This window comes from Python bivittatus, unplaced genomic scaffold (genome assembly GCF_059951505.1).
Source record: "Python bivittatus isolate LINGU-HERP-01145 unplaced genomic scaffold, Pbiv_v1 ctg000650_np1212, whole genome shotgun sequence".
Taxonomy (NCBI): Eukaryota; Metazoa; Chordata; class Lepidosauria; order Squamata; family Pythonidae; genus Python; species Python bivittatus.
Window position 1 is genome coordinate 779,543 of NW_028277093.1, and position 11,961 is coordinate 791,503.

Consider the following 11,961-nt stretch of genomic DNA (forward strand, 5'->3'; position numbering starts at 1 on the left):
TCCACACATCTTAAAGTTGCCGAGGTTGAGAAACACTGCTCTAAATGGTTAGATTTCTGCCCCCAACCCCAACCCTTGGGTTTTGTACTTCAGAGCCAACCAGATCTGGAAAAAGTGCTTGGGATGGGAGACCACCAGGAAGACGAAAGCTCGACTAAATTGGGAAGATCCTGACAGCCACTTCTGCAGCTGCCAAGACGAGTGCAGGGATGCCGCCATTGGTTCAGCAGGAACGAGGTCGGCTTTTAATAATAAGTACCTACCACGATGCACTTTGCACGGTTTTTCCACTTGCATCCACGCAGGGATTACGATGGTCTTTCAATTTCTGTCGCTCTCTTCTATATCCTGGCAGCAAATATCCAGAGGACAGCAAAGCGCTAATGTGAGGCGTCATTTGCTGCCTTCCAGCGGTCGCCCGGATTTTGCAGCCCACGCGCGGCCTCCCCACATCACCTTTCCTCCCGCGCCGGCACTCCCCACAGACAGCCGTGGAGGCGCCCGAGAGCCCTGCGGGGCCGGCAGGCACTGCAGAAAACGCCCACTAGGGGGCTCCCCGCGCAAAGGAGCGGAACGGGCAGCCCCCCGCCTTTCAGAGGGAGGCTGCGCATGCGCTCGGCAACTCGCCAGCGGCTGCAGAAATAGAGGCGCAGCGCGGGGGATTTTATAGGCGAGGATAACTGTTGCAACCCTGCGTAACCCCTTAGAAAGCACCCGAGTCATTTTTCGGTAATTCTCCATGCAACCCCGTCCATTTCCCGGGCAGCTCGGCCTCTCTAGCAAGAAACCCTCTTGCTTCGCGCAGCGTCTCCCGAAGGAGCGGAGCGGGGGGGACCCCGGGGGGGTCGAGGGGAGAGAGAAAGGAGACCCCCGGCGCTCCCCGCAGGGGAAGCGCAAAGCCGGGCCAGGCTCCCAAGACAGCCCCCGCCCCGCTGTGGGGAAAGGAAGGGTTAAAGCCGGCGGGCCTCAATCCCCGGGAAGGGTCACGTGGCCTGCGGAGGGGCGGCGGCGGCGGCGGCGGCGGCGTTTGCGCCCGCCGCAAGGGAGACGGGCGGGGAGCGGAGCGGGGCGTGCGCGGCCCCCCGCACGGCTCGCGCACCGCCTCGGAGGGGGCCGGGCAGAGGCCCCGGCTGCGCCCCGCGCTCGCCGGCCGCCTTGCGGGAGGCGCGCGCGCAGGCCCCGGGCCCGCCTGGGCGGGGGTCCGCGCTGCGGAGGTCCAGACCGGGCTCGCGCTAATCTGCCCGACCGCTGGAGGGCGCCGCCGGTCCCGTGGGCGTTAGGCTGCCCTCTAGCGGCCGCCTGGGCGCCCCGCGCCGCCTGGCGGACATCCGCGGAACCGCAGCGCGGCTTCGGTGCGGGGGCGTGCAAAGGGCAGGCCAGGCCAGGCGGAGGGGACCCTGGCTGGCTGGGCTGGGGACTTCCCCCCCTCGGATCTTTCCAAAAAGGGTTTCCGAGGGACGGCTGCCCTCGCAGGAGGAAGATGCTCTCCGAGAGAGGGAGGAAAGCCGAGTCCCGTCCAAGACGCAGCAAAGATCCCTCCCTCCCTGCCTTCCGAGTCTGACTTTTTCCTCTCCGCCTTAGATCGGGAGTAGGAAGCGCCCGGTTCTGCCAGGATTCCGCTTCCCCGGGAGAACCGCCCGAGAGGCACCTGCCGCCTGGGGCCCATCCGCGCCGTTCTGCCCCCATGAATGGAAACAGCTTTGGGGATCCAGGGAATCTTTGGCTCCCTTCCGGAGCGGTGTCCGAGCAGCGGCAGAAAATGAACGCACATTCTGCTGCCCCCGAGGAAGCTGCGGACAGCTTCCGCGGTGTCCTAGCGGGGAGCCGCAGAGAATTCTGGGGAGGAACCAGGGTGGAGATCCTGGAAGAAGAAGGAGCCCTCGCTCAGGACGTCCAGCCCTTCAGGGGCTTCGGGCACCCGGAGGCCGAGGGGCCGCGGGAGCTTTGCAGCCGACTCCATCGGCTTTGCCATCGGTGGCTGCAGCCCGAAAGGCACACCAAGGCGCAGATGCTGGACCTGGTGCTCCTGGAGCAGTTCCTGGCTGTCTTGCCCGCGGAGATGGAGAGCTGGGTGCGGGAGTGCGGAGCGGAGACCAGCTCCCAGGCGGTGGCCCTGGCCGAGGGCTTCCTGCTGAGCCAGGCGGAGGAGCAGAAGGAGCAGGGGGAGCAGCAGGTGAGAGACCTACATGGGGTGAAGGGGTTGTAATAAGGGAAAACAATATTTTTCCCTTGTTACAACGCCTTCCTGGACCTTAGGAGAGGAGGAGAGTTTTCCCCTCCTTCTTTAGCAAATTGTTCTACTGACCCTTCTGGGTTATTGCCCAGGAGATGTGGGAAGCCCAAGTTCTCCTTTAGCATCACTGATGGTCTAGGTGGGCTTCAGAACTGTGGATGGAGAGTGAGGGTTTTTTTTCCTGTCACGTTGCTTCTTTTTACCTTTGTCTGGAGTTTCAGGGAGAGGGACCCTTTGTGGAGGTGACAGCAAGCAGGGAATTCTCCAGTCGTCCAGAGGAGCTGGTTTTGGGGGGGAACTTCCAGGAGAGTCAAAGTCGCGAGATCTTACCAGGTAAGAAGGAACGCTTCCTCTGAAGACATATCCCAACTTCGTTTCTTTCTCCTCTCATGGTAATACCTGGAACATCCTGCATAATAATTTCATTAGCCCTGCATGAGTAAGGTGGTGCTCTACCTTTTCCTAGAATGCATTCTTGCTTTAAAATTCTGTTTTCTCCATATTTTTCTCCCTCACAGGGAGCAGAACTGTTTCCCTGATGTTCAGTGAAATGTCTCCGTTTTGTGGTGGAGCAGAAAGAACAGCTGAACCTCCAGCTCAGGTACAGAAAGGATCAGGCTCAGCTGAGCTGATCTCGCAAGACTTAAAGTATCTTAGAAATATGGAGTTGGAAGAGACTACCAAGATCATCAGTCCAACCCATTGAAATGTGCAGGAAAACCAGCAAGACCATCCTTGAGAGGTGGTCATCCATCCTGATACTCTGTCTCCCCTCAGTCTTCTTTCCTCCAGACTGGACATCCCAAGTGCCTTCAACCTCTCCTCCTAAGGCATGTCCTCTAGTCAAGATCCTTCTGGAGATGTGCCCTGAAATGTTGCCGAAATAAAACAGGAGAAAACCTTACAGATGCACTCCTAAGAGGTTCATGGGGAGAGACATATTCATTTATTGACACTTTGTGGGACTCTCCTTTTCTCTGTTTGAACAGACCACTGTGTTGTTGTTGTTTTCAGTCGTGCACAACACCTTCAGTAGAAATAGCATAGGAACAGGTACAGTTGGTGGACCAGCCCTAACGCTGAAGAACTCATAACCATCAACTGTTTTTAGGATATTCAGATGCAAAATGGAATCTAGCAATCTTCTGTCTGGCCAGAAGGCCTTTGAGAATGATAGAAGAAACTTCTGTTTCTTAGCTCCCAGCCAGCCAGAGGCTCAGACCCCAAGCAGCTTCTCTGGAATCTGAGAAGCAGGAATTGGGCTGGGTGTAATCTGGTGTTGACAGCCAGTGTGATATAGGTGATGGTGAAGGTGTTGGACTAAGAATGGGGAGACCCAGGTTCAAGTCCTCCCTCAGCCACCAAAATTTCCTGGGTGACTTGGGCCAGTCACTCTCTCCTGGCTTGGCCTACCTCATAGAATTGGAAGGGAGTGGTACATATGCTACTTTGAGCTCCTGAATGAATGGCAGAATATAAATCTAATCAATATTATTGATGGCAGCTTGTTCAATCCTGGATGAAGTTGTTGAGTTTGGGTAGGATGGGGCCTTCAGGGGACACCACAGGCTATTGTCTAAAGATCAGACAGGAAATCCCCAACATTTTCATTTTCTGTGAATGAAATAACTGAGCAAGGACTGGATACCCTGAATTGTCTGTCCAAGGCCCATTTGCCAGTTGATCCAGAAGAATGGTGTGGTTGCTTTCATTGAATGGCGTTGAAAGTCCTGTAGAATCAGTTAAGTTGCTAATAAGTTGTGGATTCTGCCCATTTTCTCCTGTTAGATCCTGCAGAAAATGCCCACTGGGTATCTCTTGGACATCCTCCTTGACCTGTCTATAAGTAGGGGACCTTATCTTCTTTCAGGGTCCTGTCTCCTTTGAGGAGGTGGCTGTGTATTTCACTGAGGAAGAGTGGGATCTTCTAGATTCCAACCAGAAAGCTCTCCATGGGGAAGTCATGCTGGAGAACGCTAGGAGCGTGGCCTCTCTGGGTAAGGGAGCTTCTGTGTTCTGGGCTCAAATAATTGGGAAAAAATATTTTCTAGTCAGAAGTAATTATTCTCTCTTACTTCTCCCAAGAAATGCCCAAACCAGAGTTCGTCTCCTGGCTGGAAGGAGAAGATCCATTCTTCTGGAATTCTGAAGAAGGTGAGGGATCAGCAGGAACCTGCTCAATGTTTTTGGGGGAAAGTGCCTTGAGGAATCTTTCAGATGGCATTTAATATTGCCAAGAGAAACTGATCCATTACTTTCAGGTAGAACTAAGTTTTACCTGATGATTCTGCCTGTTCCTCTCAAATGCATTAATTTCCTGGCACATCCATGGCAAAAGGGCTGCCCATCTGGTAGAGCTGTTTCTGTCACGTACCCTCCTGGTTATAGGCATGGTTTTCTTATCTGTTCTTTCAAAATCCCTTAACCTTGGTAGATCTCTAAAGGATCCATTTGGCTTATCTCTTTTCTTGGGATGTATGGATCCCAATACATATCCTTCAGTTCCTTCCTCTTTCTGTGATGCAGACTGTAAAGAGATGACCCTGCGGTGCCATGCTTTTGACTGGCAGTTCTGCTGCCCACTTATTCCAGTTTCATGTGGTTTAGAGATTTGCAATGTCTACCCAACAGGCAGAGCTCACAAGATTCACTAGTATCCCATTCTGGAGAAGGTGCTCGAAAGGCCATTGGCTATAAACTGAGATTCTCTTGGAGAAAACAGGTCGTGGTCCAACTCAGTTTTACAGGCCACATGGGGAGAATGGGGCTCATTGCATGCAAATTAATGTACATCGGTGTTACAGCATGTTTTTATGTATTTATTGTTTGACCCACCAGTCTGGATTCAGATGTGGTCTGTTGCATCTAAAGTCTGCTGAATGGAAGTTGGTAAAATGGAGATTTTACTGTATTGGACCATTTTTGTGTACAAAAGTACATTCGGAGTAAATCCTTGTCAGTTATCATACTGGGCTGTAGGTGAGGGTGTTTGCGTTTGGATCCAATGAGGAATTTGCTTTACGTTCTGTTATACTAATTCATTCTCACGCTATATGGATTTGCAGTCATCTCAGCCTGTTTTTGCCAACTGTTCTTCTAATTGGGCAAATTTAGACCAGTGGCTGGCAGGCAACTTTATTTTCAGTTGGGCCTTCCTGTTATTGCAGTTTTTTCCTTCTGTCCCCATGCCTTACACATTTCCTCATTACGTCACATTTTAAAAACTGATACTATGCATGTCATAGGTAAATGGGGGAAATGCATCTCTCCTAAATCAAGTGAAAATTGGACCTAAAAATATTATCTGAACTGGTAGCATATTCAAAAACTACTCACCGTTTCAGGGCAGAGGAGATAAAATCCCAAAGGCCCCCCATGTTGGGATGGGCTGTCCCTGGAAGTATGGTGGGCCTCACAAATCCTTTGGTTGCGATGATCGTTTTATTTCAGTGCGCCTTTGGTCTGTGATGGGATTGTGAGTGACCCCTGGCTATTCTCCCACTTCTTATGCTGCTGCGCGCTGCCCAGAGTTATATGATTTTGTAGGATACAAACACTTTAAAATAACAAACCAACAAAACACACCTAGGAAAGCTGCAGGGAACCTGGAAATGCAGAAATATAGATGCAGCTAAGGGGGCGTCTTCTCTAATGACCCTCTCCGTTTCTGCTTTAAACGTCTAATTTTTTTCTCTCTTCAGCAGGTAATGGGCAGAACAGTGGGAAGTACATGGAGCCTCCTCTGATGTACTTCAGTCATAATTTGCTTCCGAGTTCGTACACAGGGGAGAAGCCCTACAAATGCTTAGAATGTGGAAAGAGCTTCAGTATGAGCAGCCACCTGCTGTCCCATCAGAGGACTCACGCGGGGAAAAAGTCCTATAAATGCCTGGAGTGTGGAAAGAGCTTCACGCAGAACTTCAGCCTTACGGTCCATCAAAGAACCCACACAGGGGAGAAACCCTACGAGTGCGTGGACTGTGGAAAGTGCTTCAGCCGCAGCCAGCATCTCATTCAGCACAGGAGCATCCACACGGGGGAGAAACCCTTTCAGTGCGCCGACTGTGGAAAATGCTTCAGCCGCAGCCAGCATCTTGCCCAGCATCGAAGTATCCACACAGGAGAGAAACCATACAAATGCATGGAGTGCGGAAGACGCTTCAGCAACAGCGGAAGCCTAAATACACACCAGAGAACTCACACTGGGGAGAAGCCCTATAAATGCCTGGAGTGTGGGAAGAGCTTCAGCAAGAGCAGTAACCTTACGGCCCATAAACGGATCCACACCGGGGAGAAGCCCTATCAATGCCTGGAGTGTGGGAAGAGCTTCAGCAAGAGAGGTAACCTTTATAAACATCAGACAATCCACACAGGGGAAAAACCCTACACGTGCATGGAATGTGGAAAGAGTTTCCGGATGAGTGGGAACTTTTATAAGCATCAGAGAATCCACACGGGAGAGAAACCTTATGAATGCCTGGAGTGTAGAAAACGCTTTGCTCTTAGGCATCAGTTGACTTCGCATCAAAGAACTCATGCTGATGAGAAACCATTTCAGTGCTTAGTGTGTGGAAAGGACTTTAAATACAGCGAGCAACTGACTCAGCATGAAAGCACCCACACAGTATCCAGCCAAGATGGAGACTTGGTTGGAGAAAGTTCAGCTCACTTTGAGACCTCCTATTTCTCTTTGTATCCTGACAATTGTTTAATCTCCTTTATTTGGTCTGGAAACCGGTGATTATTGTCTATTTTGGTATCTGGGGCCGTTTGTGAACAATCTAACCCAAGAGACGTAATGGAAGAGCAGAGAGCCGTTGGGGTCTTCTCTGCCAGCAACATCTGGGGTGGAAACAGGTTATAATTGAAAAACAATTATAGCTTCAATCGATTTTTTTCTAATAATTGGCTGATAATATTTGTATCGTAAAGAATGCAGTGGAGAATGGGATTGGTCAACTGGAAGCCATCCATAACAGAACTGCAGAATGCAGTTACCTTCTGTGATTTACCTGGGATCTCATCCAAGGGCTTCCAAAAGGCTCTCTCTTTATGACAGATGTGTTACATGAAACATCAGCTCAGACATGGTAAGAATTTGAAAGGATTCATCTTCCCGTGGATGTTCATGGGTGGAGCCAGGGATGTGACACCCATCAGTGTCGTCACGCAAATGATGCATGTGACATCAGCATGGCTTCTACTACTGCCTGTTCACCTCCCCCTGTTGCATTTGATGGGCTTTGATGCATTGTAGACTTCCTTACGTTAACTTTCAAAGAACTGAAGCCTGCTCAAGATAACAGGAAGGCTTAAATGGGATCTGTCCAAAATCTCTTAGGATGATGCCAAACAGGTGGCTGGTAATTGGCAGACTTTTTCAGATGACATGCTGTTGGTGAAGGAGAAGAATCTGCAATATTTTGTCCTTGTTCCTGCAACTTTCACGATCCAACAATCTCAGATCTTTCTTCCAGATGTGGAAGGTTTTATTGTCTACTTGGGTTGAAACCTCTTTGGGAGAGGTTTAATCTTGTGATCTGCTCTTAATCCAACACCTGTTTATAATAAAATGCCAACACATTTTTTTATGGTCTGTTAATTGGATCCCTCATTCAGCCGATGAGTCTTTGAAATATCTCAAAAGTTACTCAGACTTGTTGCGGCTTTATTGTAGTCTTGTTATTTCCAAAGTGGTAAAATCTCGTTTGTAGAGTTTTCTGTAATTGCAGATGTATAACTTGTTTCCCTTTTTTATTTTTTTTTTGAAACAAGTATTTTATTGCAGCAGTGAAATAATTTTGCCACCTTTCTGTGTCTAGTAGAAGTCTGTAGATAAAGAGGTACAAAGTATATTGTCAATTAATGTCATGGAAATAAGGATTCTTAATTTTTTTTCATCCTCTGGGTCTGTTCCCATAATACCCACAACTTTTTATTATTTTTAAATTTAGAAGCTGGCTGACTCCAGAACAATTCTGGGAGACTAACACACTTTAAAAAAGATTAAAAAAACAAGAAGAAGGACAAGATTCTATATGTCCAGACAGAGCGTACCACGTGTACCACAAAAAACGCAACCGAGAGACCTAGTTGTATTCTCTTGCTGTTTGTAGGTTTCGTGCTGTGTGTGGGCAGCTTGCAATCACAGATGACTTGGTCTGCATAGTCAGCCATTCTCCCAGCTGCTGCAAAGGCGGGGGGAGGCTTCTGCTTCCTGCCCCACTTCCTTGTTTTGATCCAAACGGTGAACTTTTAAAGGAAGAATCCATATGGGTTGATTCAGGATAGAACTGCCATGGACAAGTTCGGGGGTGATTACCTGTTTCCTGCCCATATCTGCTCAGGTTCTTTTACACCACCTCCCTGTGTAGCTGAGGTTGTGTATGAAAACCGAAACGGACATAGAGACAGCATGGCTAGAGAAGCCCCACTTTTGCAGCTTCTCTAGGACTTTGCCTGGATTTTAGAAAATTAAGTAACCTCAAAACTGGAAGATTCTACGCTGGTTGATTGGATGGGATGTGCAAAACAAAATGTTTTAGTCTGCATACAAAACAAAACAGGTTTGTTTTATTCTGAATGCCAACTGAAATGCAACTCCGGTCGAAAGGTGTTCGTGGTGGATTGAGAGTAGAAAAGCCACGGAAATCAGGGAAGATGAGGGAGGGAAGATGCTGGGAAAATCATGTGGGCTATGCTGTATTGGGAGCTGCTGGGGGGGGGAGAGAAGGTGGTGAGCACAACCGCATCCCATTCAGCCCATAAAATTGTTCTAGATTCCCTTGAATTCTGTTTCAAACCAAACCTAGAACAACCAAGATACTTCTGTTGAACCATGGCCAACCCAAAATAGTTCCACAGAACCTGGAGAACACAGTGGTTTGTTTCAGGTTCAAAACCAAATATATTTTCTGTTTTCTGTCAGTCCCTAATTTAACCTAAATGAGATTGGGTTTCTTTAGGGATAAATCTAATCTGACTCAATTTTAAGTGTATGTTGTAGAGATAGGACCTCTTATTTTTAAATTTTCTTTACTTTTAGCTCTGTCTTCATGAATTCCCTTGCATTTTTTTTTACTTGGAGTTCATGAAGGGTACATTCTTGTTTTTTTGTTCTTAATATTTATAGTAATTATTTATGATAGTTTCAATGTATTGTCGAAGGCTTTCACAGCCGGAATATGATGGCTGGTGTGGGTCTTCCGGGCTGTGTGGCCGTGTTCTGGAAGTTTTGTTTCCTAACGTTTCGCCAGCACCTGTGACCGGCATCTTCAGAGGGCAGGAGCACAGACAGGAGCAGTTCTCTCTGTGCCCAGGATGATGTGAACCTGTTGTGGGTATTTATAGAGATCAGCGAGGGTGCCTGAAGGCTCAACCACCAGGATGCGTGAACAATTCACACAATGAACATGCTAATCACCCTCAGCAGCCACTCGTTAACTCAATGGAAAAAACCCTGCCTAACCCCCAGGAAGATACACACATATGCTGACGCCAAAACAAGCAGCCAATCATTAACCCAACCTCCCCCCTATACACACACACCCTTCAGGCACCCTCACTGATCTCTATAAATACCCACAACAGGGTCACATCATCCTGGGCACAGAGAGAACTGCTCCTGTCTGTGCTCCTGCCCTCTGAAGATGCCGGTCACAGATGCTGGCGAAATGTCAGGAAACAAAACTTCCAGAACACGGCCACACAGCCCAGAAGACCCACACCAGCCAAACTATGATAGTTTCCTTTGTAATAAAATTTTGAAAGGTTTATAGTTGCCTTCTAAATGTTGACATATGTTAGCTAAGCTGAAAAAGGGGGAGGGTCAACTGACATAGCCTTTTTCCAGGAAATTCACATCCTTTCAGTGACAGATTTTACTAAATGTCAAGGCTAGGACGTATGTATTTGAAGCAAGAAACAGGTGCTGCTGTTTTTTAATTAGGAAGTCCTTTAATCTGTTGATCAAGATTTACCCAATGAAGTAGGTTGCTCTTTGATAACCCAATCTTTGATTAGAAAAGTGGAAGGAGAGAGGACAATCAGCAGTAAGGTGGATGGACTTGATTACAACAACAATGGATGCACCACTGAGACACCTAGAAGGCCAAGTTGAAGACAGATCATCCTGGAGAAAATCCGTGTGGTCCCTACAAGTCAACATAGACTTGGTGGCATGTCATCAATCTTTCATTGGTACATCAACTCAGAATGTGTGTGGTGAAGCTCTGGGTGTTTCAAGCAAGTAGATACTTGGTTTCAACATCTGTATACTGTGACAGTTGACTATATTATAATTAAAGAAGATTCAATTCCAATTTTGGATGCCTTTCTACATTGCAGTACCCCTAAACACTCCTAAGCTACCAAAACTGTTTTCTGGACTCTGTAAACACCAACATTCTTTCTGATTTAATGTCCTTTCAGTGTGAATGTGTATTTCTTTCTTCAGTAAAGTGAACTGCACTTGTTATGATTATTTTTTAGTGTGGTGTTTTTCTGTTTACCTGTGTACTGTTAATATGTGTGCGATAAACTTCACAAATTCCCCCAAGAGTTCATTTAAATCAGAGACACAAAATTCCACTGAAAGACAGATTGTTTATTGTGGCACTGGAGGCAAGCCTAAAAGGAGTGGGATGCAGTTATGCAAATTGAAGTATTAATATGATTGGATCTAGCAGCAGCATTTGATTGGATATATATGTTAACGAGGTAAGGGCATTGAGGGTGTGCTGCGATGGCAATCATTCGTTGAGTCAGAGGAAGGCTGGGTTCTTTGAATAAGCTGCTACCTTTCCAGGTGTATCTCCCAGCGGCCTCTTCCCATCTCCTAGTGCGCTCATCTACATTCTCTGTGTCTAAATGCTTACAGCTGAGCTGATAGTTCATTTTTCCCTGGGGAAGGAGTAGTTTACGTGTCTTATTTAACACCATTTTTTTTCCCTATTACTGTCAGATCCATAATTTATTAGGCACATTGAGGATGAGGTCACTTTTTTCTGTTCTTTTTTCTTTCAATAATACCCAAAAGGAAAGTCTTGCTAGATTGGGACAGCTGCTCCTTTAGGCCATTTCCTGTGATATTCAGGAGGCTCATGAAAACAGACAAGAGGGTGACCTCCTGTCCATTTTTCCCAAGTGGCTGATATTTCAGGGATATTTTTAAATCAAGGAGAAAGGAAATAGCAGGACAAGTAACTATTGCTAACCTCATCCCCACTCAAGGATCTGGTTTGATCAAGTGTGTATCAATTAACAAAAAGCATTAATAACTGATTAAAAGTTCTCCAGGCCATCCCCACATTAGTGGCTGCATGCTAGAATGAGAACTTTCTGTTACGTGGGATGCTCAAACAGGCCCCAAAATCTCTTCCCCGGATTCGAAGGTCCAAAGACATGCCTGTTTTTTGGCAAATACAGTGGGGCAAAAAAGTATTTAGTCAGCCACCAATTGTGCAAGTTCTCCCACTTAAAAAGATGAGAGAGGCCTGTAATTTTCATCATAGGTATACCTCAACTATGAGAGACAAAATGGGGGAAGAAAATCCAGAAAATCACATTGTCTGATTTTTAAAGAATTTATTTGCAAATCATGGTGGAAAATAAGTATTTGGTCACCTCCAAACAAGCAAGATGTCTGGCTCTCACAGACCTGTAACTACTTCTTTAAGATGCTCCTCTGTCCTCCACTCGTTACCTGTAGTAATGGCATCTGTTTGACC

General features: G+C 47.4%; 1 protein-coding gene across 3 annotated transcripts; it reads left to right on the forward strand.

The window, feature by feature from the left end:
- Positions 1 to 614: 614 nt before the first annotated feature.
- LOC103059771 (uncharacterized) lies at positions 615 to 9,840 on the forward strand. Of its 3 annotated transcripts, XM_007439803.3 has the most exons (7): positions 615 to 729; positions 1,582 to 2,173; positions 2,449 to 2,566; positions 2,752 to 2,834; positions 4,104 to 4,230; positions 4,319 to 4,387; positions 5,935 to 9,839. In XM_007439803.3, exons 2-7 carry the CDS (start codon positions 1,685 to 1,687, stop codon positions 6,972 to 6,974), a joined length of 1,926 nt encoding a protein of 641 aa, XP_007439865.1. In that variant the 5' UTR covers positions 615 to 729; positions 1,582 to 1,684; the 3' UTR covers positions 6,975 to 9,839. The 3 variants fall into 3 exon arrangements, with proteins under 3 accessions (XP_007439865.1, XP_015745655.1, XP_007439866.1); XM_015890169.3 differs by lacking the exon at positions 615 to 729 and having other exon boundaries at positions 1,066 to 2,173; positions 5,938 to 9,840; XM_007439804.3 differs by lacking the exon at positions 615 to 729 and having other exon boundaries at positions 1,069 to 2,173; positions 2,455 to 2,566.
- Positions 9,841 to 11,961: the final 2,121 nt, after the last annotated feature.

Bases quoted from the DNA above. Each gene is read 5' to 3' on its own strand.
- LOC103059771 (XM_007439803.3), top strand. From the start codon at position 1,685: ATGAATGGAAACAGCTTTGGGGATCCAGGGAATCTTTGGCTCCCTTCC. The intron at 2,174-2,448 runs GTGAGAGACCTA...CTTTGTCTGGAG, and splicing joins AGGAGCAGGGGGAGCAGCAG to TTTCAGGGAGAGGGACCCTT. The intron at 4,388-5,934 runs GTGAGGGATCAG...TTCTCTCTTCAG, and splicing joins CTTCTGGAATTCTGAAGAAG to CAGGTAATGGGCAGAACAGT.